The 24,181-nt window shown below is 34.3% G+C and overlaps 1 protein-coding gene across 1 annotated transcript; it reads left to right on the top strand.

Moving 5' to 3' along the window:
- The first annotated feature begins 496 nt into the window (after window positions 1-496).
- LOC129261778 (furin-like) lies at window positions 497-20,221 on the top strand. Its single transcript, XM_054899816.2, has 8 exons — window positions 497-598; window positions 5,487-5,659; window positions 9,516-9,728; window positions 10,480-10,580; window positions 11,415-11,518; window positions 12,461-12,581; window positions 13,326-13,639; window positions 13,886-20,221. The coding sequence occupies exons 2-8, from the start codon at window positions 5,495-5,497 to the stop codon at window positions 14,404-14,406; spliced, it is 1,539 nt and encodes a 512-aa protein (XP_054755791.2). The 5' UTR covers window positions 497-598; window positions 5,487-5,494; the 3' UTR covers window positions 14,407-20,221.
- The last annotated feature ends 3,960 nt before the right edge of the window (window positions 20,222-24,181 follow it).

Below are 24,181 nucleotides of genomic sequence, written 5' to 3'. Positions count from 1 at the left end.
TACAAGTGAGAGATTTGAAATTAAGGAACAAAATTAATTAGTATAGCATTTTGAGCTTCATAGATATTTTTTTTTACAATTTTGTCTCAATGTTTGCACTTTTCTTCATGTTGCATTCATGTTCATTTCTATATTATTGTTTAAATACATTTCACTGTAGTTAAAACAATAGTCAATCCCAATAGATATTTATTTAGCATTTGTAAAAAAAAAAGGTCATACATGTATGACTTGTGTCAAAGTATTTGTTTTGAAGTTTTTTGTGGAGTTGGGCCCTGTTGCATAAAAGTTTACCATTATGGTAACTCAATGGTAACTTGCATGGAATCCTTGATTTTATTTTGATTGACTGTTGATCAGCGTTATCATGGTAGTTATCATTGGATGGCAAAGTTACCAGTATAGTAACTTGTATGCAATGGGGCCTTGTTGGTCAATATATGCTAGTGTGAAATGTGATGATGAATTATAATAATAATAACCGTAACATGACACTGTTTTATCAACAGACATGGAACCAGATGTGCAGGAGAAGTAGCAGCCCAAGCAAACAATAGCATATGCAGTGTGGGCGCGGCCTATAACGCTGGTATTGGAGGTAAGTCAATACATGGATCTAGTAGGATCCATGGTCAATATTAAAGAAAGAGATACAATCTACATAGTACATGTATGTGTGCCTAATACCTCAGTCACATTTCCCCTACGGCGGCCGTACGGCGAATCGAAAACAGCCATTTGAACATTTTTTAGTACCAGCTACTGTACATATGAGTGGTTAGAATGAAAGTGAATAAAATGGCTGTTTTCGACTCACCGTATGGCTGCTGTAGGGGAATTGTGATGGAGGTATAAGTGATGAATTGCTCTCAGACACACTGTACATTAGAAACAAATTTTGTCTGAAAAGGGGTTATCATCAGAGAAAAAGGATGTGATTGATATGTTGCATGATATATTTGAATAATTCCGTCAGTTGAAATCTACAGTGACTACACTGACTCCCTGAAGGGGTAGATTTTGATATGGAAGTCAGTTGGCAGAAAGCTATAAAATGAATAGTGAATTCAATGTTCACATAGCCCAGTATTGCCAGTGTAATAATAATAATAATGATAAATTGGTACTTTTGTAACGCATAATCAATTAAAATTGCTCTATGCGCTTTATACAAATTGCTCTCCAATATTACAATTACACTACAACAAAATGTAGTGGCAGTGATTGTATTTCCTTTTTTTTTCATTATGATTTCATTACCATATCAACACACTTTGTACAGATAAAAAATCTGATATTTTAGATGTGTATCAAGAATGTTATTAGACTTATTTTTTATAGTGCTATAAAAAAGTCCACTAACATTCTTGATACACATCTAGAATATCAGATTTATTTTTTGTCTTTGAACAAATGAAATATTACAAAACCATATGGAGCATATAAATTGCCTGTAGCAAAGTTCTAATTAATAATAAATTCAATGATCATTGAAGTACAAAATGAACAAGTGAGATACATCAAATATTCCAACAAAAGTGTTTCTCTCTTTCTCAAGGTTGCAATTATCCATTGATTATTGACCAACATTTTAGGGGATGATTGGAAGATCATGTACTGTATGTATATGGCGTATCCTATAATTTGACTACTTTAAAATTGCAAATTTTCAGATATACATGTATATTATTATTATTTATTTATTAGTAGTAGTAATAATATCATTATTATTATTTTGAAAAGTTATTATCATTGTTATTATTATTATCAATATCATTATTGATTGTTGTGGTTATTATGGTACCAAAACAAATAGAATACACCATGCATTGAAACAATGAAGCCACAAATGCAGTATATTTGTTTTAAATGATTCAGAGTGGTCTAAGTGTTAAGTGTGGTATTAAAAGGATCCACATTGATCAGCAAAATACAATGTAGCAGAATACAAAGGGGTTAAATCTGTCAGTTGTAGAAATGACCCCCCCCCCCCCCCCCCGCAGTCAGTATGCCTGTGTGCATTATGAATTTGAAACAAGATTGTTACATAAAGTCAGAGTGTCATTTTTTGACGAAGCCTACATGTAGATATACACAATGTCTCTTAGGAACATTCGATATTCCAAAGGAGAATGAATATATGATGAAATATCTTGAAGGAATATCTCCTCTCCACCCTAAAACATCTGTCAGACGTCAGAGAGCTCTTTTCAGATAATCATGATAGAATGAAGAATACATGGATAATGATGAGGAGAGAGAAGAGGTGTATTCAGACCGCCTTTAAAGGGGAAGTTCACCCTGCCAAAATTTTATTGTAAAAATAGCAGAAAACATAATAAAAATTGACAAAAGTTTGAGCAAAATCTACATGTACAGTATCAAAGAATTAAAAATTCATTAGAATTTCAATTTGTTTTGTGACGTCACATGCGAGCAGTTTTATATTGTATGGTAAAAAAAATCAATGAAATGTAATTTTCTCAGAAAATTAGAATTGGTTTTTACTGTACCTTCAGTACATCAATAGACAAATCATTTCACACCCATTCCTAAAAAGAAAACGAAATAAGTCATCACGAACCATTAAAGAATTAAAATCTATGCATTTTATATTACATAACATATATACATGTATGGGGCAGCTGCTCGTTTATGATGTCACAAATCCATAGCTTTAAATTTTAATGACTTTTTCAATAATCTTTAATGGATTTTCATCATAACTTCACTAACATTTTTTCCTATCTTTTCTGCTATTCTTACAAACGTTTCTTCAGGGTGATACTTCCCCTTTAAAATTAATACCAGGTACATCTATTCTCTGATTTGGAACTTTGCCCTGATGTATATATACTCCTATCAGAAGGTATTTTTGCTATGTGAATGCAAAATACTTGTAATATTCCTCCCCAAATACCAGTATAAAGTAGGTACTTGTCATATCAAGCACTTTCGCATGGATTTTTACAAGGTCGCAGTTATTTCTCAACCCAGCGAGTAGTTGGGCATGGGTGCTGTGGGGCTGCTGAGCTAGTGACTTTGAATTGTGCACCTTGCATGCTAATCGGACCATAGTGTGCATGCTAGTAACTTCGAGAACTTATCCCGATATTTCTGAGCCTGAACATGTTCTTTATGATTACATGTATATACTGTAGTTCAGCGGGTAAATAGAGGCAGTCTGAATAGACCTAATATGAATAATTTACCCGTGCCGAGTGGGTAGCCAACTACCTCCTGTTTTCTGGGAGTGGGAGTGAGAAAGTCTGATAGCTAGAATAATTATTCATCATCTGTCTGTGTAATCTAGAATCAACTTTTTCAGATGAAAATGATTGATTTTCATGCATACATGTTCATGTATTTTATAAATTACCCTTTTCATTGCATCATGTGTTTATATAGAGACAGTTGTTGGCCTTTTGTTTATAGTATGTGGGTAAATGTGTGGGCAGTTTGGATAAAGGTCAAGTCTATCCTGTTCTAACAAGGTTAATGCTGAAAATATCATCCAAATCAGATGAATAAAGCATTTTCAGATAGACTTCTTTTATTTTTCACAAAACAGTTGCACTTTAACAGAGAATTACAAATGAGAGTGTTGATGTCACTCACTATTTTTTCATTAAATCCAATATAGAATATATTTCAATTTTTGCAGATTTGAAAATAAGGAAGCATCTTTTAGAATCACAATGTTTTGCAACAATCTCACTCATTTCAGGGAGGAGTCAAAGCCTCTTTCACATTGTTATGAGGAAAAAACATTATTCCATATTTCCTATGATAAAATACAAAAGAATTGGTGAGTGACGTCAACAGTCCTCTTCTTTGTATAACTACCAGATGTGCATACCTACCACATAACTGTTTTCTGAGATTAAGTAAGACTTAACAATCTAATGTAAATCCAGTTTTTGATGCAATTTTCAGTGATATAATGCTTGTTTTAAGATTTTTTTTTCTCTTTCCATTTGAATCAACTTTTTGCTTCCCTTTTGTAGACTTGCCCTTTAAAGGGCATGTTTGCCTATCAGTGTCCATTAAGTATAAATCACAGCTTTGCTATGGGCCATCATTACATATCTCCTCCAGTATTTTCTACCTTCATGAACATTTCTCTTTGATGATGCTTCTACCTGTAAATATTTTCTTCCTCAGATTGTGATGAAGAAAGATAAATGCCAAGGTCTGTGGACTCTGTGCAACGCCCCCCCCCCCCTGTAGATTAAGATCTACTTGTACATGTATATAATGCCGAGTCCATAAAACATTCTCTCATTTCCAATTCATGTATGCTTAATAGTATGATTTTTCAATTCAGTTAGGCTTTTTTTTAAATTCTGATATGAAAAATTAAATCTGACATTTTTTTAATTGAAAAAATATATAGAAATCTGCATTTCTGATAAGATGTGAATTTGTTAATATATAATACAGATATTTATGAGCATGAATTGTGCTACTCTCACAGTCTCACTGGAGTCATTGGAACACCTAGTGTCCTGCATGTTTCATAAAGAATTACAAAGTTCTATATAGAATTTGTCCTTATGACAGCTACATGTACCATGGAAACAGGACTCAGCAGCCAATCAGAATCAAGGAATGAAACGAGTCCCAGAACAGGAAAACTCTGATCAATCAAACGGAATCAGCTGATTGCATCTGATAGATTTTAGTGTTCTGAAATTCATAATTCAAGATTCATGTGTGAAAAGGCCCTTTTTTGAAATTCTGTTTTCTGTTTTATGGTACATTAAACTCCCATTAAGAATTCGGCAGGACGGCGTTTTGCTGGTAAGCGCCAAGCTGATATATAACCAATTACCTAGCCCTAGGAATCATTTTACGTCTAGTTTAATGACTTTAATCAGTCATAGTGGCTGACCTTTATAGACGACAGATATTACTCTCGGGCCTTTTTATCAAAGTCGAGACGATGGCAGAGTGGGAATTCAAACTCACAACCTTGCGATTATGTGTCCAATGCTCTAACCACTGGACCACATGACCCAAAATCATGGGTGTTGCAGATTTTATGCATTGGTTTATAATTGCATAACCAAGCGCCTAGATATTGAGAAATTAAATGAATATGCAATATTATCATAGGGCAGAAATTTACACAATTGATAATCTCACTGTTTATGTAAATTTATTATCAATCAACATAAACATTGGACTCAAAGATTTCAGGTTCATTTATAATGTAACCTGAGGTACATAACAGAATAATTTTGCACCATGTGACAGGGGCATATTCATTCTTGGACACTTTTTCAATATTCATGCTACATGTAATGCATTGAATCTGTAGATACTCTTTCAAATCAAGGATTCAATGGCCGCGATCTCCAATATTTGTATCTCAAGATTTCAATGAATCTAATATGTTAATTTTCTAATTCAAATGAATAAGTTTAACTAGTTACTTCCAAGATCAACCCTCCATCTCTTTGCTGCCATTCATTTATTACCAGGTGTGCGTATGTTAGATGGTGACGTGACCGATGCCGTAGAGGCGCAGTCTCTGAGTCTCAATCCTCAAATAATAGATATCTACAGTGCTTCCTGGGGACCAGACGATGATGGCCAGACTGTGGATGGTCCGGGAAAGTTGGCCAAGATTGCCTTCAGGAATGGAACTGAAAAGGTAGTTATTGATGTAGCCTTTTGACAAGGCTTCATAACTGAGGTTATTTTCATTTTCCATGTTACGTAGGGACTGAGAGGAGACTAGCTGACAATGGTATCTGATCTAGTGAATGTGCCCAGTCTAGATGCTTTAGTTACCTACATGTACAACAGCCTCATAAAGGTTGTTCCTGACACTGGTATCTCCAGTTGGGCCATCAAGAACAACCTTTGTCAATCTAAATCTGAAGTTGGAAGTCCTGAACTATTGATCATTGTGCATCACTCTTACCCAGAAAAAGTGTGAATCGTACTTCTTGAAGAGCATGAAAATTGTTACATTTCTTCCTTCTACTACTTACTGTGCACTTCCTGTGAAGGCATCTACATGTATTAGTTACATGTACATACAAATAATTAAGAGTTATGGAAATATATGAATTTCCATTAAACACTTCATTCTGACCTGTAGTACAGAAGTTTAATCCACATGTTATTGACATACACTGCACTATCAAGCAAGGGACTTTCCCTTTGCAGGTCCAGTTATCGACCTGACCAAGGACCGATTTATTGCATGATTGGAAAGTTTGTTTTCAATGCTCACTGATCTTTAAATCCGTTGAGCACAGAATTCTGTTACTCCCACAGGCATATGTACATGTACCATGTTCTGGTAGGCAATGGGTTAAGCCATTGACTGCTGAATTGTGTAATCCACATTGGCTTCACTCAGGGACCCCCAGATTCATAAGGCAGTGGGTTAGCCTGTTGCATGGCCCTGGGGAAACGGGTTCTAAAGCACCCCCAAGATTTTTCAGGGGGTGCTGTGTGTTGTACCACAGCCAGCACCTGGAAATCAAGTTGACAACCCCCCCCCAAAAAAAACAAAAAAAACAATCCCCAGTACCAAACCATCAGCCCCCCCCCCCCTATTAAAAAATGGTTCCCAGGGAACCGACATGTTGACTACTAAATTTCCGTAACTCCCCATATAGGCTTTGTAAAGGGTCCTCTTGATTACCAAATTTCTTTTATTCCTATACATGGTCTGAACACTACACAGATTAATTCATGTTATACACCGCATAAAAATACTTCAGAGTTCGGAGGATGTGACTTTTTGCCCCTCGTTTCCCTTTCCTCTTGCAATCCAATAAAGGGGTTCAATCTATGTGATCTTTAAGCTGGATTATATGGCTATGTTCTTCCTCTTCATCAAATAAATCACTGTTTTTCTACATATAATTCCCAATACAGATTTAATCTGTGACAAAACCCCAAAGATAAACAAATTTTCATCAACTTTTCTGTCAAATTCTATCTGTATAGATATATGGCTACTCTCCTCTTCATCAAATAAATCATGCTTGTTTATTTAATTCTCTATTCAAATTTAATCTGTGACAAAGCCTCAAAGATAAGCAAATGTTCATCAGCTTTTCTGTTAAATTCTTCATGTATCTGTATAGATACATGTATGCAGATCATGTTTCACATATATGATTGTTCACCAGCAGTGTCATGTACATTTGTTAGGATTCATGAATATAAAAATAATAATTTGTGTCCACTTTTCTTAGTTTTGGAAATGGATATATTCATGTTTGTGGGGGATCAGAAAATCAATCTATTAATATTTAGTACATTGATGCATATTATCCAATACATTTCTAGAAACTCTAATCAAATTTTTGTAATTTTATATTTATTCCCCCCCCAAAAAAAAAAACAATTTGAAACTCTAATCAACTTTTTGTAATTTTATATTTATTCCCCCCCCCAAAAAAAAAACAATTAGAAACTCTAATCAACTTTTTGTAATTTTATATTTATTCCCCCCCCCCCAAAAAAAAAAAACAATTAGAAACTCTAATCAACTTTTTGTAATTTTATATTTATTCCCCCCCCAAAAAAAAAAAACAATTAGAAACTCTAATCAACTTTTTGTAATTTTATATTTATTCCCCCCCCCAAAAAAAAAAACAATTTGAAACTCTAATCAACTTTTTGTAATTTTATATTTATTCCCCCCCAAAAAAAAAAACAATTAGAAACTCTAATCAACTTTTTGTAATTTTATATTTATTCCCCCCCCCCCAAAAAAAAAAACAATTAGAAACTCTAATCAACTTTTTGCAATTTTATATTTATTCCCCCCCCCAAAAAAAAAAAAAAACAATTAGAAACTCTAATCAACTTTTTGTAATTTTATATTTATTCCCCCCCCCAAAAAAAAAAAACAATTAGAAACTCTAATCAACTTTTTGTAATTTTATATTTATTCCCCCCCCCCAAAAAAAAAAACAATTAGAAACTCTAATCAACTTTTTATAATTTTATATTTATTCCCCCCCCCAAAAAAAAAAAACAATTAGAAACTCTAATCAACTTTTTGTAATTTTATATTTATTCCCTCCCCCCCCAAAAAAAAAGAATTGTTTTTTATCTTGATCTTTCAAGATGTCATTAGAATAGTCATTGTGAAAAACTATTCTGGTACAGACCACCTTGTAAAATTTGTTTAAGTATGTACTGTAAATTGTGATTTTATCCTTCAGGAAATAGTGGCAAATACATGTATGTAATTAAACAATATGAAGATTTGAGATTTCAGGTTCAAAATATACAAATAAAATGAAAAATATTCAAATTTTCCCATTCAATTTAAACATACTTTTTAAAAATAAATTTTATTCAAGTTTATCCCAAAAAGTGAAATCGCAAATACAACAATCAGAGAACCCCCTGACTAATTCATTTGTTTGTGATGAAAATATACATTTTGCACTAGTAAAATGTTTAGTGCATGTACGTAGCAGCAAGGCTAAACAAATACTTTCTTTATGTTTGGGGATACTTACATGTACATGTATCCGCCTAATTTACTGCCTATACATGTATTTTACTGCCTAATTCTGCAACATTGGATATTAAACTTTAATATTGCAATGAATGGTCATTTTCCAAGGCATTTTTTAGTTTTTTTTTCAGGGCACTTTTGAGCATTTTACCTGGATAATATATGTCCCTGGTACCAGCAGATATTTATTTTTTAGAATACATTAATAAATTTTGCTAATTTATGTATCAAAATTTTATGAATATCAATAAATCATAAATGAAACCCATGATAACTGTTCACTGCCATAATCTTTTTAGAGCTGATAGACATATTGTCCAGAGAAACGTACATACATGTACATGTTGATGAAAAGATTGTTCAAAGGAGAAAAGAAAAGCAGTGACACAACAAACATGTATTCTCCTGCTACAATTACTCAAGTTTAAATGGCCCAAATTCCCCAAGGTGGTTTTGAAAACGCATCGGTTGATTTAATGGTTTATGCAGATTTCCTGTATAAATTATGCTTAATTTACCATGTATATTGAAAAAGTTTAATGCTGATGCGCACTTAATTATAGCAGTAGGCCAAATTAACGCCTGTTGCCACGGTTGAGTACGCTACATTACCGGTATTCATAATCCACTGTTTTGAGTTAATGAGGCTACTTTTCATGTACAGTGTACATTCATCTAAATCTCATGTTCCGCCATTACCAAGTAACTGAGGGATCAACTTCATATATTGCTCATGTATGCAAATTAGGGTGGCAATGATCTGATCAAGATAACTTTTTTATCCTTTGCCAATCAGACAAATTGTTATTGTGGAGGCATAACTTTTGACTGTTTCAAGTCTTGAATCCATCTGGGTTATGTTTACAACATTTTTTTTTTACACTACAAAGTTCTTTTGAATGTTGTAATTAACCCTGAGGAGTAGATTCTATGATGTTTTGATGTGTTTGCAATAATCTACCATGTTTATTAACAATCCTTAAATATCACTGAAATTGTGTTTTTTTTTCAGGGACGGAACGGTCTTGGATCTATCTTCGTGTGGGCCTCAGGAAATGGAGGGCGCTCTGACGATAGCTGCGGTTGTGATGGGTATACCAATTCAATCTTCACCATCTCAGTGAGCAGTGCTAGTGAGAGAGGAAATGTTCCATGGTATTCAGAAAGCTGTGCCTCTACACTAGCAACTACCTATAGCAGTGGCAGTGGTAATGAAAAACAGGTGGTAAGTACATGTTAATGTATAATCCTGCCCCATCATATTAGTACAGCTAAGTTCAAGTTCTGTTATAGAAATCTAATTTTGATACAAGAATGCATGTTTAGAAAAACAAAAGTTTAATGAAAATAATTTAGGTTGCTTGGAATTATATTAATTTCAGCATGCTTTTTCTTGGTGTAGCTGACACAGAAAACAACACAGAGAACCAAATTTTAAACAGACATGCATTTTTCAGTAATTTTTCAGATCTTCATTTGCCCATTACTCTGTAATTATAGTCCTGCACAATTGTTTGGCAATTTTCATTTTATTCATAGTTTTTATAATTCTGAGTAATTCTTGCTCAATTTCTGTTGTAGCTCTTTATTCTATGAAAGATTTGAAAACCCAAAATTAAGATTTATATTAAACAAAAATATCAGAAGAGACTTGATACCATACATGTCATGTTCATTAAACGGGAAGGGATGTCACCCAAAATGAATGGGAAAAGGGGGGTCGTCGGGTTGCGTCGGCTCTCGTCGCTCCCCGTCTGGAATCAGACCCGGATCTTGAGATTCCGTCGCGACGAGTAGCGACGCATAAGGGATTTTTGATGACGTGCCGTATTTAAGTATATTTTTGTACATGACTATTTTTTTTATAAATGAACAATTAAAATCCCTCTTATAAGCAGTAAAAAGTGGAAAAAATGTTTATCTTTTGATATGTAAGTGATAATCCTTGACTGGTCTGTTTCACCCACTCATTACAGATGACAACAGATTTGAGGAAAAAGTGTACAGACAGTCACAGTGGAACCTCTGCCTCAGCTCCTCTTGCTGCTGGTATATGTGCCTTAGCTCTTGAAGCAAAGTAAGATATGATGACATTGATAATAATAATGAAATCACATACAGTCAGTAGTCTTTATAATAAAAAGTTTGATTTAAAAAATGATTTGGGTTATTGGAAATTCAGTCCCACCTTATTTAAAAATGCCAGTGAAATTATCTTATTTAGTACAATATTATCTTAACAGTCTTGTGTGAAGTCTTATGTTACTTATTTAAACAACCCCGCTGCCTCATTGTACCCCCTGTTTGTTACAATTTGCCCAAGTTCACAAAATAGCTTCTAACCAGGAAGGGGGGTGGGATCAACCTATTCATTCAATCTTAAATTGAAAATTAGTTTGTGTTTAGATTTACAATACATTGAAAATGAGAAAATTTGAACTATATTTTGATATCAATGTTCCTCATTTGTATCAGTGCCACCTTCTGTGGGGGACTAGGAAATGCTCTCCCCCGCTATAATTTAAGAATCGTCATTTGAACATACATATTAGTATAACTGAATCCAAGAAGATTGTTATCTGACCTCCCTCTATTTGAAAATTTGCTCTTTATGCCCCCCTCTATTAAGAAATCCTGGATCTGCCACTGTTCATGTCATATTGTAACATTTTGTATTTATTGCGTACCAACAAGATATCACTGGTTATGAAGAAATCACGTGGCTTCAAGTTTTTTAGATGAAAATCTGAATTGACATCATATTTAGTAGCAATGTGTTCATAAACATTTCTTTTGTAAAATTATCACTTATTGGCACTGTGACACTCATCCAAAATCTCTTATACTTTCTATTTTTCTTGTGAGCTTTGGAATGGAATATTGATTTAATATTTTCTGAACACATTTCCAGCCCTCAGTTGAATTGGCGTGACCTTCAGCATATCATAGTCATGACAGCACGACCTGATAATATACACACAACTGACTGGAGTGAGAATGGAGTGGGTCGGAAGGGTAAGTTTGGAGACAGTTCTTCTTCAAAGCAGGGATCCACTTTTGATATTCAAGTCTGAATTCAAATTTTTAGCTCATCCGGCCCAAAGGGCCAGATGAGCTTATTTTAATATATTTTCTGCCATAGAAGAATATTTTTCATGTAGGAAAAGGGTCATGCTAGATGATTTTGATTTCAAGGCACTTCTTTGAAGCAGGGATGCCACTTTTCAGACTGAAGTATGAAATCACACTTTATGTTGTATTTTCTGCCATAGAAAACACCTTCTTCATGAAGGAAAACAATCATGTTCAATGATTTTCTGGCTTTTTAACTTTAAATTGCATCACAGTTGAAGACAATAAGCCATAGGTACTTTGTAAGGTACCAGCTGAAGACACTTCTCTCTTGTAGTTCCTGGATCTTTAGTATACATTAAGAGGGAAAAGACAAGCAGCAAGTTTTATTTTCCTACTCGAAATGTAAGAAGAAATTGAGAACAAGGTGAGAATGTGCCTAGTGTAGTGCTAGTGCGGTGAAAGTAGACCGGAGGTTGTTGTCTCACACATCATTGGACAAGAAGTAGAATTTCTAGTTCAGTGCACAAAGTGAATGGCAAAGTCACACTGCGCTACATCTAAGAACTTTTGGTTATTGATAGCAAGAATTGCTGAAAGTTGAAGGCCCAGCACAGAGCATTGAATATTCGTTGCGATACCTGAATATTCATGTATCGCAACAAAGTTATACAAAAGGCTCACCGACAGCTTGTGAGAATGAACTTTTCGTCATCCATGTTTGTTTATTGTGGTGTAATGGTGATTAACACAAGTATGTCCATCAAGCCTTGTCCAAAGGCTAATCCTTCACAGAAATTTCAGTGTTTGATTATCTAGAGATGATTATTCTTCTTTTATCTTTTCCTCATTGTCTTTTTTTTTTTTCTCTCTCTCTCTCTCTAGTGAGCCATGATTATGGGTACGGCCTGATGGATGCGGGTGCCATGGTGATGTTAGCTAAGAATTGGACCCATGTTCCTGACCAACGCCTATGTACCGTCAGCTCCATGAATGGAAATGGACAGTGAGTACCTTGGCACCAAGTGTCCCCCCCTGAACTCTTTAAGCTGATGTAAATTATGAAAGGCATATAGTTAATCAAAGAGGGAAAATGACTTGACTCTCGGCTCAAATGTGATAGTTTGTCCATCACTTTTATCTTCTGTAATAGATTACTGGTGCAAATGGGAGTGCCGATTAGAAAACCCCAGAACAGCACCAACCAGCTGGAGGGGGTGGGGTGTTTATGGCAGCAGGTGCTGTATACCAGTACTAACTTGGCCGTAACACCAATAGAAACCGGTGATGACCCATTGGTATTGGTGGAATAAAGGCCTTGTACACAGCCACTTCCCTGATCTGGTGAATGCTCCAAGAGATCTTGAAAGCAAATTTAAGGGATCTTTTTGAGTAGCTCACAAAACCACCTTTCAATGCACCTTTTAAGATGGCCCTGGTTTGTTTGACTGATTGACTTTGACTAAATTGTACCACTCCACGAAGTGTGTTGCACAGGAAATCCATATAGATGCCAGGAATATCTTCGCTCCAGAATTACACATGATCATTTGACCCCCTCAGCCTGACGTCAAGAATGTTCCCATAGCAACAAAATCAATCTAGCTCACTAACCATTTTTACTGTGAATACTATTGCGTTTGGAGAATCAGTTCAGTGGTAACGGCTTCAGGGAAGTGATTCTTAAAGGGGTCTTACATATTTTTTTTATTTTTTATCACTCTGTTTATTTGTTTGTTTACCTTGCTAGGAGAATCACAGGACGTTCTGGATTGGTAATCCATGCCCAGACCACAGGCTGTCAGGAGACTCCAGATACCCACGTTCGCTTCCTGGAACATGTGGTGTCTCGGATCACCCTGGACTTCCCGACCCGAGGGGATCTAACCATAGCGTTGATCTCACCGGCCGGCACCAGGTCCACACTGCTACCTCGTAGGCCCCATGATAGGAACAAGAAAGGATTTAAAGGGTGGGAGTTCATGACCACTCATTCGTGGGGAGAGAACCCTCAAGGAGAATGGACCTTGGAGATCAAGAATCATGGTGTCAATGATCAATCAGGTAAGTCAACTCTACTTGATCCATGACCTCTGGAGTTTTACAATTTCCAGTTTCAAAGAAATCACCAGATTATGCGAAACACGTTTTATGTTCCTCAAACACTCTCCCATGGTTCCAGAATATTGGACTTTGGTAAAGTCACACTATTTCTTACATGTAGATGCATTGTAATCAACTTTTGCTAATCATTCTCAGACGGTGTCTTTTACAATCGAATCTCATGACGGGAACTTTATCTTTTAACAGGAATCCTACATGACTGGACCCTGCTCCTGTATGGTACGCAGCCACATCCCGTCGAGACCCACGAAGGACCTACGCACTGTGTAGAAGGCCAGTACATGGTGTCCAACACCACTAGTGATGTTGTCGTCCACGAATGCCAAGCCTGCCACAATGCCTGCCTGACGTGCTATGGAGCCGATAACGGTCAGTGTGTCCATTGCCCGGAGTACCTGGAGAAAGACGGTGGGTTCTGTTTGATCGCCTCTGCCAGCTCCTCTCCAATGTTCAAGACGAGCTCTTGGCTAGTCTTAGGTGGATCCATCACCGTTCTGTGTCTTGCATTCTTTCTCTTATTCTGCATCATCTTCGGTTCTCTCCAAGCTGCCGATCACGGCTATTGCGCGTGCAGCGGTAAGGACTGGATTAGTAGCAGTGACAGCGATGACTACAACTATCGGCAGCTCATGAAGTTAGAAGAGAATGAAGACGAAGAGGAGACGCTACTGTCCGTTCAGAAGAACGGCAAACTGCCACCTTTATGAAACCAAAAGTTTCATGGAACAATATCTCTCCTTTTTGTATAATTTCAAGTCCCATGCGAAAATTGAATTAAGAACTATTTTCTTATGCTTATTACATGCAGGAATGTAAAAGTTAGTCATTTCATATGAATATATATTTTGTTCTTCTTTCATTTGATGCTCACATCTTCATATCTGATTGGCCCTTCAATTGTTTCAACTACCTGAAAACCTCAAACAAACAGAACAGAATACCGCTTGATAATTTGTAAATTAGCATCATTTATTAGTCTGTTCACCCTGTGTCTTAACCACAAAATAGGTGGATATAATTTCTCCTGTTTTCCTATTTAACTAATCTTTCATTAACAATTTATATGGACTTATCTACTCTTTAATAACTGTGATGTTTTCTTGTCAGTTCTTCGGAGACCTCATGTCTCCATGTTATCAACTTCAGGCCTATTGGAGGCAAACACATCACCAGTTTAAATGGCTGTTCAAAGCTATTTATAATAGATTTTGGCCAATTCATTTTCAGTGGGTTACGACAATGCTCCTATTGCTATGCTAGGCAAGTACATTTCAAACATAACTGCGTATCGTAACAAATTGAACGTGAATTCGACATACTACATGTATGTTATAAAGGGTTCTGATTCTTCTCCAACTTTGGTGGCAGACTTTTGTGAACCGCTATCAAAACCAGCAATACGTAATTGTCCCTTTGGCCTCTATTCTGGTTTTGTTGATTTCTCCTCAAACTGATATGAGCTACTTTCTTCATAAATCATTGCACGTTCAAGCCCTTTGATCAGTGCTTACCAGCATTGTTAATAAAAAAGCAGAATTTAATTTGAATTTCAACTATAGCATAAGTATGGATTTCAACTGTGGTGTACGTATCAATTTACGACATAGGTAGCAACCTCTTTTGCCTAGCAAGAGTTCTCTCCTTGACTTGGGGACCGTTTCCAGACAAAATGGCCTTTATTCTGAACTCGGGTTTAACTTCGACTGTGGTCTAACAATTCTAAAATTGTGGGAAGCCAAACATGTCAGAATTTGATCACATGGTATGTTTCTTATGTTTACTGTGCTCTTTCCTAATTCTCTGATGGTGAAGACAATTATATATACATGTATGTTATTTATCCTTCCAGACAATTAAGAATGATTTGAGAGTCAAATGAGCTGATAATATTAACATCTACTTTTAGAGATTTATGTCACAGTTGGCCATCCATAGTAAAACCACAACTTAAAGGTCAAGCCCACCCCAGAAAAATGTTGATTTGAATAAATAGAGAAAATCAAACTAGCAGAACGCTGAAAATTTCATCAAAATCAGATGTAGAATAAGAAAGTTATGGCATTTCAAACTTTCCCGTATTTTTCACAAAACAGTGATATGCACAACTCAGTGACATGCAAATGAGACAGTCGATGATGTCCATCACTCACTATTTCTTTTGTTTTTTATTGTTTGAATTATACAATATTTCATTTTTACAGATTTGACAGTAAGGACCAACTTGACTGAACCATCTAGTATTAAACAATGCTGATTTCACATGTTCAGGGAGAAATTAATCATTGTTTCACTTGACAATGAGGGGAAAATCCATATTTCATAGAATGAAATACGAAAGAAATAGTGAGTGGATGATGTCATCAGTCTCCTCATTTGCATACAGACCAGGATGTGCATATAACTGTTTTGTGAAATTAAGCGAAACTTTAAAATGTCATAACTTTCTTATTTTACATCCGATTTTGATGAAATTTTCAGTGTTATGCTTGTTGGATTTTTCTCTTTTTATTCAAATCAACTTTATGTTTGGGTGGACTTGTCTTTTAAGACCAGACTTTAAATTAAACTCGACTTCAGAATACATGCCTATGAGGTTGCCATCACTGCCATATTTCTGAAACAACATTTTCTGAGCTGTCCTCAAATTTTTTTATTGGGATACAAGAATTCAACACTCCAGCGTAGATATTAAAATTCTGGATGACAAAGTATGATATTTTCGGCTCCCCTTCGATGAAATCAAGTTGAGTCAATATGTCTTATATTTATCTGCATTTTTTTCCTGTTAAGTTCCAAATTTCAAATGAGTGAGTATTGGAACACATTGTCTATTAATACCAAAGCTCTTTGTTCGAGGTACAAGGTCCTTCTTTTTCTGCTAGATGTGGGGTTATGAGAGGATTGGTGTGTATAATGATATTTAAGTGCAGTTGAAATGTATGTTGTACCATAAGTGTCTTAATAATATTCTGTATTGGTTGTACACACCAATGTCATTGGTTATTTAGAATTGTCAGACAGATTTTTTCATTCCAGTAGAAGATTTGATACAACGATTTTTGTTTCATACTGCATTTGATAATGATGTCTTTTGTATTCTCTCTAATTAAAAGGTGGGTATCATTATTATATTTTACTAAGTACATGTACATCAATATCACCTAGTAACAGCCCCTTTAAGTCATCCGTATTTATATTTGACATTTATTTGAAAAATTTGTAGATGTTACACTATCCTCCATTAAAAATAATAAAAATAAATAATAATGGTTACATTTATATAATGCTTAATATTCTTTATCTAAGGGCTTTACATTGTAATTATTATTGCCCGGGTCATTGGATCCTTGCATGCCTGCACACAAAGTATGCACATTGTTCACTCCCTGGGGAGCATTCCAACAAGAGTTCCAAGACTCAATTGCTAGGCATACTACATAGGCTTTCTCATCCTACCGGGTACTCATTTAACACCTGGGTGGAGAGTGGCATAGTGTGGATTGACGCCTTGCCAAAGGATGCTAGGCCATGGTGGGATTCGAACACACTGCCCTCTGATTACAAGGCAAGAGTCCGAACTGCTACATCATGACGCTTCCAATCGAATCAGTTTAATTTATTGAGATCTAGAAAATTACAGGAAAATTTGGCCTGATTGATATACATGTAGCACAAAGTTATATGATGTATACTGATGATGCAAATGATATGGAGAATACTACTAACAAAGAGCAAATTTTCCTGTAGGCTCATGGAAATTGCTGGTCATGTGATAGATTTCAGCCAATCAGGATCCTTATCCCCATTGTATATTTAGGATATATGATTAAAATTGATGCTCTGTATATGTTGTTACTTAGGGCAATACACAGAAGTAATTTAACAAGCTATTTATCATATGTTGCATAGATTGAGGCTATATTATATCTGCATTGTACCCTTTATATTGTGATTTGTTAACTGCCATAGGATGAGTCATCATTTATATTAAATCATGAGGCAAAATTCAGAGAATAATAGTCTTATTGCAAGTATGTCCTGTAAAAATATACAAAGGACGAGAATGTGAAAATATGTATTATTTTTGTTGGATGAATTTTGTGACTCTTCCTTTGTAAAGTATGCATCTGGCCAAGAGAATGATGGAAGTTATTTTCGATTTGTTTGTACATATTAGCCATTAATTTGAATCAAAATATGATATCTGATTTTAATTTCATTTTCAAATGAGTTTGTAGGGAGAAGTTCAATCGATAAGAATTTATTAAAATTGTTATCTAGAAAATAATCTTAATTTGGTTTTGTACATGTACATGTAAAAACTGCTTCCCCTATTTTTTTTACAAATAGAGAAGGAATGCATATTAAATATTTGTTCAAATTAACAACTGCCGTGATATCATAAGGAAAGTAAAAACTTCTTTTCAGCAAAAAAAAATATTTTAGCTTGCTTTTATGAATATGCACCATGTAAAGCAGTACTTGTCATTAAGTTATTAGTATATACATTACATACGTGCATTTATTTCCCATATCTCAATTTGTTAGCATAAAATTTCTGGTACATGTATGTAGTTTATCTAGACCAAAAATGCTCTAAAATGAAGAAATGTGGACTGAAACCAGAGTATGCTGAAAATCCCTTACACAGATAAGCACATGTGGGCACATGTATTATTTACTGCTTGGACAAAGACCTGTTAGCCTGACGGAATGCCAAGCTTGCTTTGCTTATAACTCACCAATTACTAATTTTTTACTGAGAAAACCTTTGCACGATTTTTGTTTCAATTATAGAGATACAAAAATATGGCATTTAATGATCCTTACCACAAATGGAAGTTAAGTTTAAAGAGGTTGAATTGGAAACTATTGGTGGTTTTGGCTAGTTAAGAATAAATTACAGATGTAATTCTGGTACAGACATTGTTCATAGGTTGACAGATGTAACTCTGTGATGAGCCATTTCAAGATTTTAGTGCCTAAACAATCAGCAATGCCAACAGATTGTGATATAAACCATAAAGCCCTAACTCGGTTCAACTTGCTTATGCCCTTTATGCATTGACATCATCGTGCTGCCATCTTGAAGGTTGAAGCCATTGCCTTGTAATCTGCGTATCGTGCTGATTAAACCTCGTATCTCAAAATATTTTGATGATAGCTCAGAATAAGCTAGATTTTAGAGTTATAACATGGGCAGCAGCAACCTTCTTATGCCTCAAAAGAGTTCTTCACAGGTATAAGGAGACTGTTTTCAGACATGAGACTGCTATCATTGTTATATTTTTAAAATACTGCCTGTTCTAAGCTGCCCCCAAGTTTTCTTTAATTTTGAGATACGAGGTTTTATCAGCCTAGCAATGATACATGTATGATGCCTAAAGAGTATGTATGAACCTATTTTTTGCTGCATTATGTATACAATTTATTTGTATCTCTTATTAAGCATGATCCATTTCATATTTAGCTTTGATAAGAATGATTTCTGTGTATGAGATAGCTTTCAACCAAGAGCCTCCTAGGACATTTAGATTAATACTTCTCAGTTTTTATGCTATAGAGATTGTCAGAGAATTTCAGATCCCACTTAAAATGCATGTCGAATCGATGACACATTTTATCTTGCGACATTTGGTCAGGTCTTAGTATCTCAGAGTGCATAGGGTAAGGTTAGGATTGTAATTATAGAGTTTTTGGTTCAGAATTAGGGTTTATTTAGTTTTGGAGGTTGGGTTTTATATTTGGCTTAACGTGCAGATTTTCCATCGGAGCAATTGTCGCTGGAGCGAATGTCATGTAACCGTCTAATCACCCATGTCTAGGAAAAGAAACTAACTTAATTTCTGAGATTGTTTACAACTGTCAATCATAGAGAATGGAAACTTCACACATCAGCTGAATTCACAAAGATTGTTTTGAATACATTGTTTCAAATCAAGTTTATGCAGATTATATTCTAAATTATGCTATGACAAGGTGTCTAATAATGAATGCATGCTTTTGCCACATGGAGGATAAATTGATGCTTGTTACTAAAAAGGTAACATTTAATAGTGAGTCTACAGTTTGTTTCGATTTATTTAAGTAAAAGTGGACTCGTGCATGTACATTAACCCTAGGGATAATCCTGTTAATTTGATAGCTCCATGTCAAAAGCATGCATCCATTACAAGATGTGTTCTCAATAGCGTGCTGGATGAAGGGTACTCAATGCAATATAATCTGCATAACCCATGGCTTGAAACCAAGAATTGAAAACCACCTTTGTGAATTCTGGCTATTAAGATTGTCAAGTGTTCCTATGCCTGATACATGCTGAATTAGCTAGTCATATTTTTTTACTATTTCCTGTATAATGATATCATAGTCGATGGTTCATTTGACCTGTCAGAAATGTTATATTTAAATATCTGGTAAATATACATACATTGAGCAGAATGATATGGTATGGATATAAAATCAACTTTGATTTATTATTTTCCATTTGATTTATCCGAATAAAGCATCAATGTTTTGTAATACTTTTTGTGTTATTCCTTTTTTTAATCACTTACATGTACATTCCATATTGAATTTGATAGGAACTAATTCCTTGTCATGCCTTTGCATTGTATAAATAACATCCAGTATTGTACAGAGACATTTAGATGATAAAGCCAGATATGTGTGGAGTATCATGGTTTTTTATTCTGAATCTTGACATTTTTCAATTTTTGCAAAAAGCAGTAACTACATCAGAACATTTGCATTTATATTCCCTTTCCAAAACTTTTTTTGGTGGAAAACTGATGAAAGAGGATTGCCAAACTCTTCATTTATGAAAAAGCATGAAAATCAAAAAAAAAAATTACTTTGTTTATCCTTTGGGCTAGGTACATGTATGTTGTAAAAGTAAATTCAAATTGCATTTGGTATACTTACAGCCACACAAAAAGTAACAAGTAGTCAAGAGCAACAAGATTTAAAGAAAGACCATGCCTCGTTTATTTGATACAATAGCAGTGCAGCGTCAATCAATTAAATATTTGTCATTCTTACTTTTCTATTGATAAATACTAATCCTGACTGTGAAGTAGATATAGTCCAACTTCATGCATCGATGTGGTATGATAAAAACAATATATACAGAGAAAGAGACCTTGTTCATAATCTAATAAATTTCATACAAATTGTAATATACAGAACAGAATGCATGCAATAAATATTGGAATGGACTGAGAACGGAATGTTATAAAGTTGTTGATATAGTTACGAATGGCATAACATTTTATCGACATCACATTTTAAAGGGGAAGTTCAATGCAACATCAAGATGGTTTTAATAAAAGCAAAACAAATTATAGATACACATTATCAGATGTTTGATAAAAGCCATTAAAGAATTACAGAGTCACGAGAGCTTATGTCTACATGTATAAATTTAAAAATCAAATTTTTTAAGTACATTTGGGTAAAAAATATTTTTCACTATCAAGGGTTGTGTATGAAATATTGAGTCTGCAAAGTTGGTTTAAATTTATAAGAAAATTTCTCTGCTCGCATATGACATCGCAACATTATTTTGTCGAACCTTCGTTAATATACTTCTCTCCTTTTTCTGCTGGTATGAAAACCAGTTTAACATCTGAGTGAACTTCCCCTTTATTACAGTTATGAATTACACATTAACTTATTACCATCACATAAAAATGTTAAAATTATAATTGATCTTTCAAGACTGGATACAAAAAAGAATGTCACATACTTGCAAATGTAATGCACATTGCAAAGAATACAATCGTCCCCAAATGAAATCGTGAAACGAAGATTAAATCAGTTGTATCATTTGTATTAAAATCAAATCTTTGAAACAAAGTGAGCCTGTACTATGATTTTTATCACTTCTTTTGATCATATACCCATAACATTTATTCTTTACATGAGGAAGATTTTGCAGTTATATCTATCCTTACAATTTCTCAAATGAAACATACGTCAACTCGAGTGTCAGCCTCCTAATGGTAAAAGCGAAATATAACCAAATGATTGGTAGTAAAAAAACACATGACTACTACTATGGTTACATTTATCGTGTAAATATATTGATTGTCAATTCTACTGTCCTGTACATGTAGCAATGAGACTTCAAAAACTTTGTACATAATTCATTATAAACATAAAACATACGAATGAAATACATACATGTAATAAACTACTCATATTAATCCTGCTCTAAGTACAATGTACATATGATACACAAAGATTGCACGTGTAAATGCACTTTATTATCAATATTACAAATTCATCAACGAACATTTCATCATAGTATTACATTCTTAACTTTCTCTCAAATACATAATGCATCACAATTAAGTGCAGCACACCTCGTAGTATAAGAAATGTCATAGGTCTATTTTTTTCAAATAAAAGTTTTATATGTATATATAATATTTATATTCATTTATATTTCATTCATAAGATTTCATTTCCTTTATGGTAGGCACAAAATTGATGACCCTCATTGCGATAAAGCATTTGTTAGTACACTACAAATGGAGAGATAAATCATGGATAAACTATATTCCAACCAATGTACATAATCACAAGCATGAAGGTATGTATGATGTAGTTCAGCATTCTCATATAAAAGGGAAAACCTACCTTGGTGAAAAAGGGGAAGAATTAGGAAAAACATGTGTTGAAAGTTTAAAAGAAATTGGACAAGAAATAAGGTGGTTCTGACTGTTTGAAAAATGAGATTTTCAAGACTATGCAAATGTGTGACAATTAGTGGAAGAGACAATTCTCCAATTTGTTGTGAAATTTAATAAGAAACAGTTTCTGCATAGCGCATATCACATTATGATAAAACGTCTCTGTACGCTTAGATAATATCCGGCTTTAGCTTGCATACAGTGCACATGAATTCCAAATAATAATTTCCCATTTACCTCACCTGGGTTGAGTACAGCACAAAAGTTTATAAAGGAATATATGATGTATCCAAAGCCCCTTTCCCCGAAAGGGACTTGGATGGTAATCAAAATATAAATATAACAATGTCATATTGTTATATGTCATAAATAGAAAAGATCAGTTTGAGTAAATGCTTTAAAAATGTGACAAATAGTAATTTTGTGTATAGGAATTAAGTGAGGAGGGGTCCTTGCCCCATATCAAAAAAGATTTACCTGGCATGCAACAAAATTTGAAATTGCCATAGCTGAGAAAAGGAATCACAATTTTTCACAACTTGTATAAAAAAATCAGAACTATTGTTAATCTGAATTTTCATCCATCTCCTCTATATTTTTGTTTTCTAATAAATCAACATCCCATTTTTTAAATATTGGATTCCCCTTAAAAGAAATTTTTCCAAAAATTATTGAGATGCACTCACGAGTATTAGTCAACTAACGGAGTTTACGTCCTCAAAGCTTGGAAATTCAACTGTGTCTAGAATGTTGAATTATGTTTAACTCATACTGTCATAGAGAGTGCAATGCTTTACAGTCCTGCAACTTAAAGGACAAGTCCATCCCAACAAAACGTTTATTTGAATAAAAAGAGAAAAATCCAACAAGCATAACGCTGAAAATTTCATCAAAATCGGATGTAAAAAATAAGAAAGTTATGCCATATTTAAGTTTCGCTTAATTTCACAAAACATTTATATGCACATCCCAGTCGGTATGCACATGAGGGAACTGACTCACTCACTATTTCTTTTGTATTTTATTATATGAAATATGAAATATTCTAATTTCCTCCCCACTGTCCTGTGAAAAAAAATTATTTCTCCCTGAACATGTGGAATTACCATCGTTTAACATTTTATGGTTCAGTCAAGTTTGCCTTATTGTCAAATCTGTAAAAAATGAAATATTGTATAATTCAAACAATAAAAACAAAAGAAATAGTGAGTGAGGGACATCATTAACTCTCTCATTTGCATGTGACTAATTGTGCATATAACTTTTTTGTGAAAAATAAGTGAAACTTTAAAATGTTATAACTTTCTTATTTTACATCTGATTTTGATGAAATTTTCAGCATTATGTTTGTCTGATTTTTCTCTATTGATTCAAATCAACATTTTCCTGAGGTGGACTTGACCTTTAACTACTGTCAACACTTCTACTAAGTTTGTAATGGTGGTCTAGTGCTCAGAATGATGATTTTTTTAAAATCCTAAGACCCCCACCACTCTCAAAGCCAATAGCTTGATAAGCCAGTGATAGGCATGCAGTGAAATAATCTAGCAATCTTTTAGCTAGAAATGACTGCTCACTAGCTTGTGATCGCTTATTTAGTGAGCCATGATTCAGATGTTTGACCTATCATCAAAGGTGATTGATAGCACTATCAATCACAATTGACGATGATATCTAAAATGGAGAAAATGCCACTTTTTATAATGATAATTTATAATTATTTGCTTGATGGCACAAAACATTTTGAATCCACATATTGAAGTGGTTCAATACTTACTGAAGTCTG

Source organism: Lytechinus pictus, chromosome 5 (genome assembly GCF_037042905.1).
Source record: "Lytechinus pictus isolate F3 Inbred chromosome 5, Lp3.0, whole genome shotgun sequence".
Lineage (NCBI taxonomy): Eukaryota > Metazoa > Echinodermata > Echinoidea > Temnopleuroida > Toxopneustidae > Lytechinus > Lytechinus pictus.
Note: the sequence above shows the minus strand (reverse complement) of the source record. Positions and strands in the feature narration are given on the sequence as shown.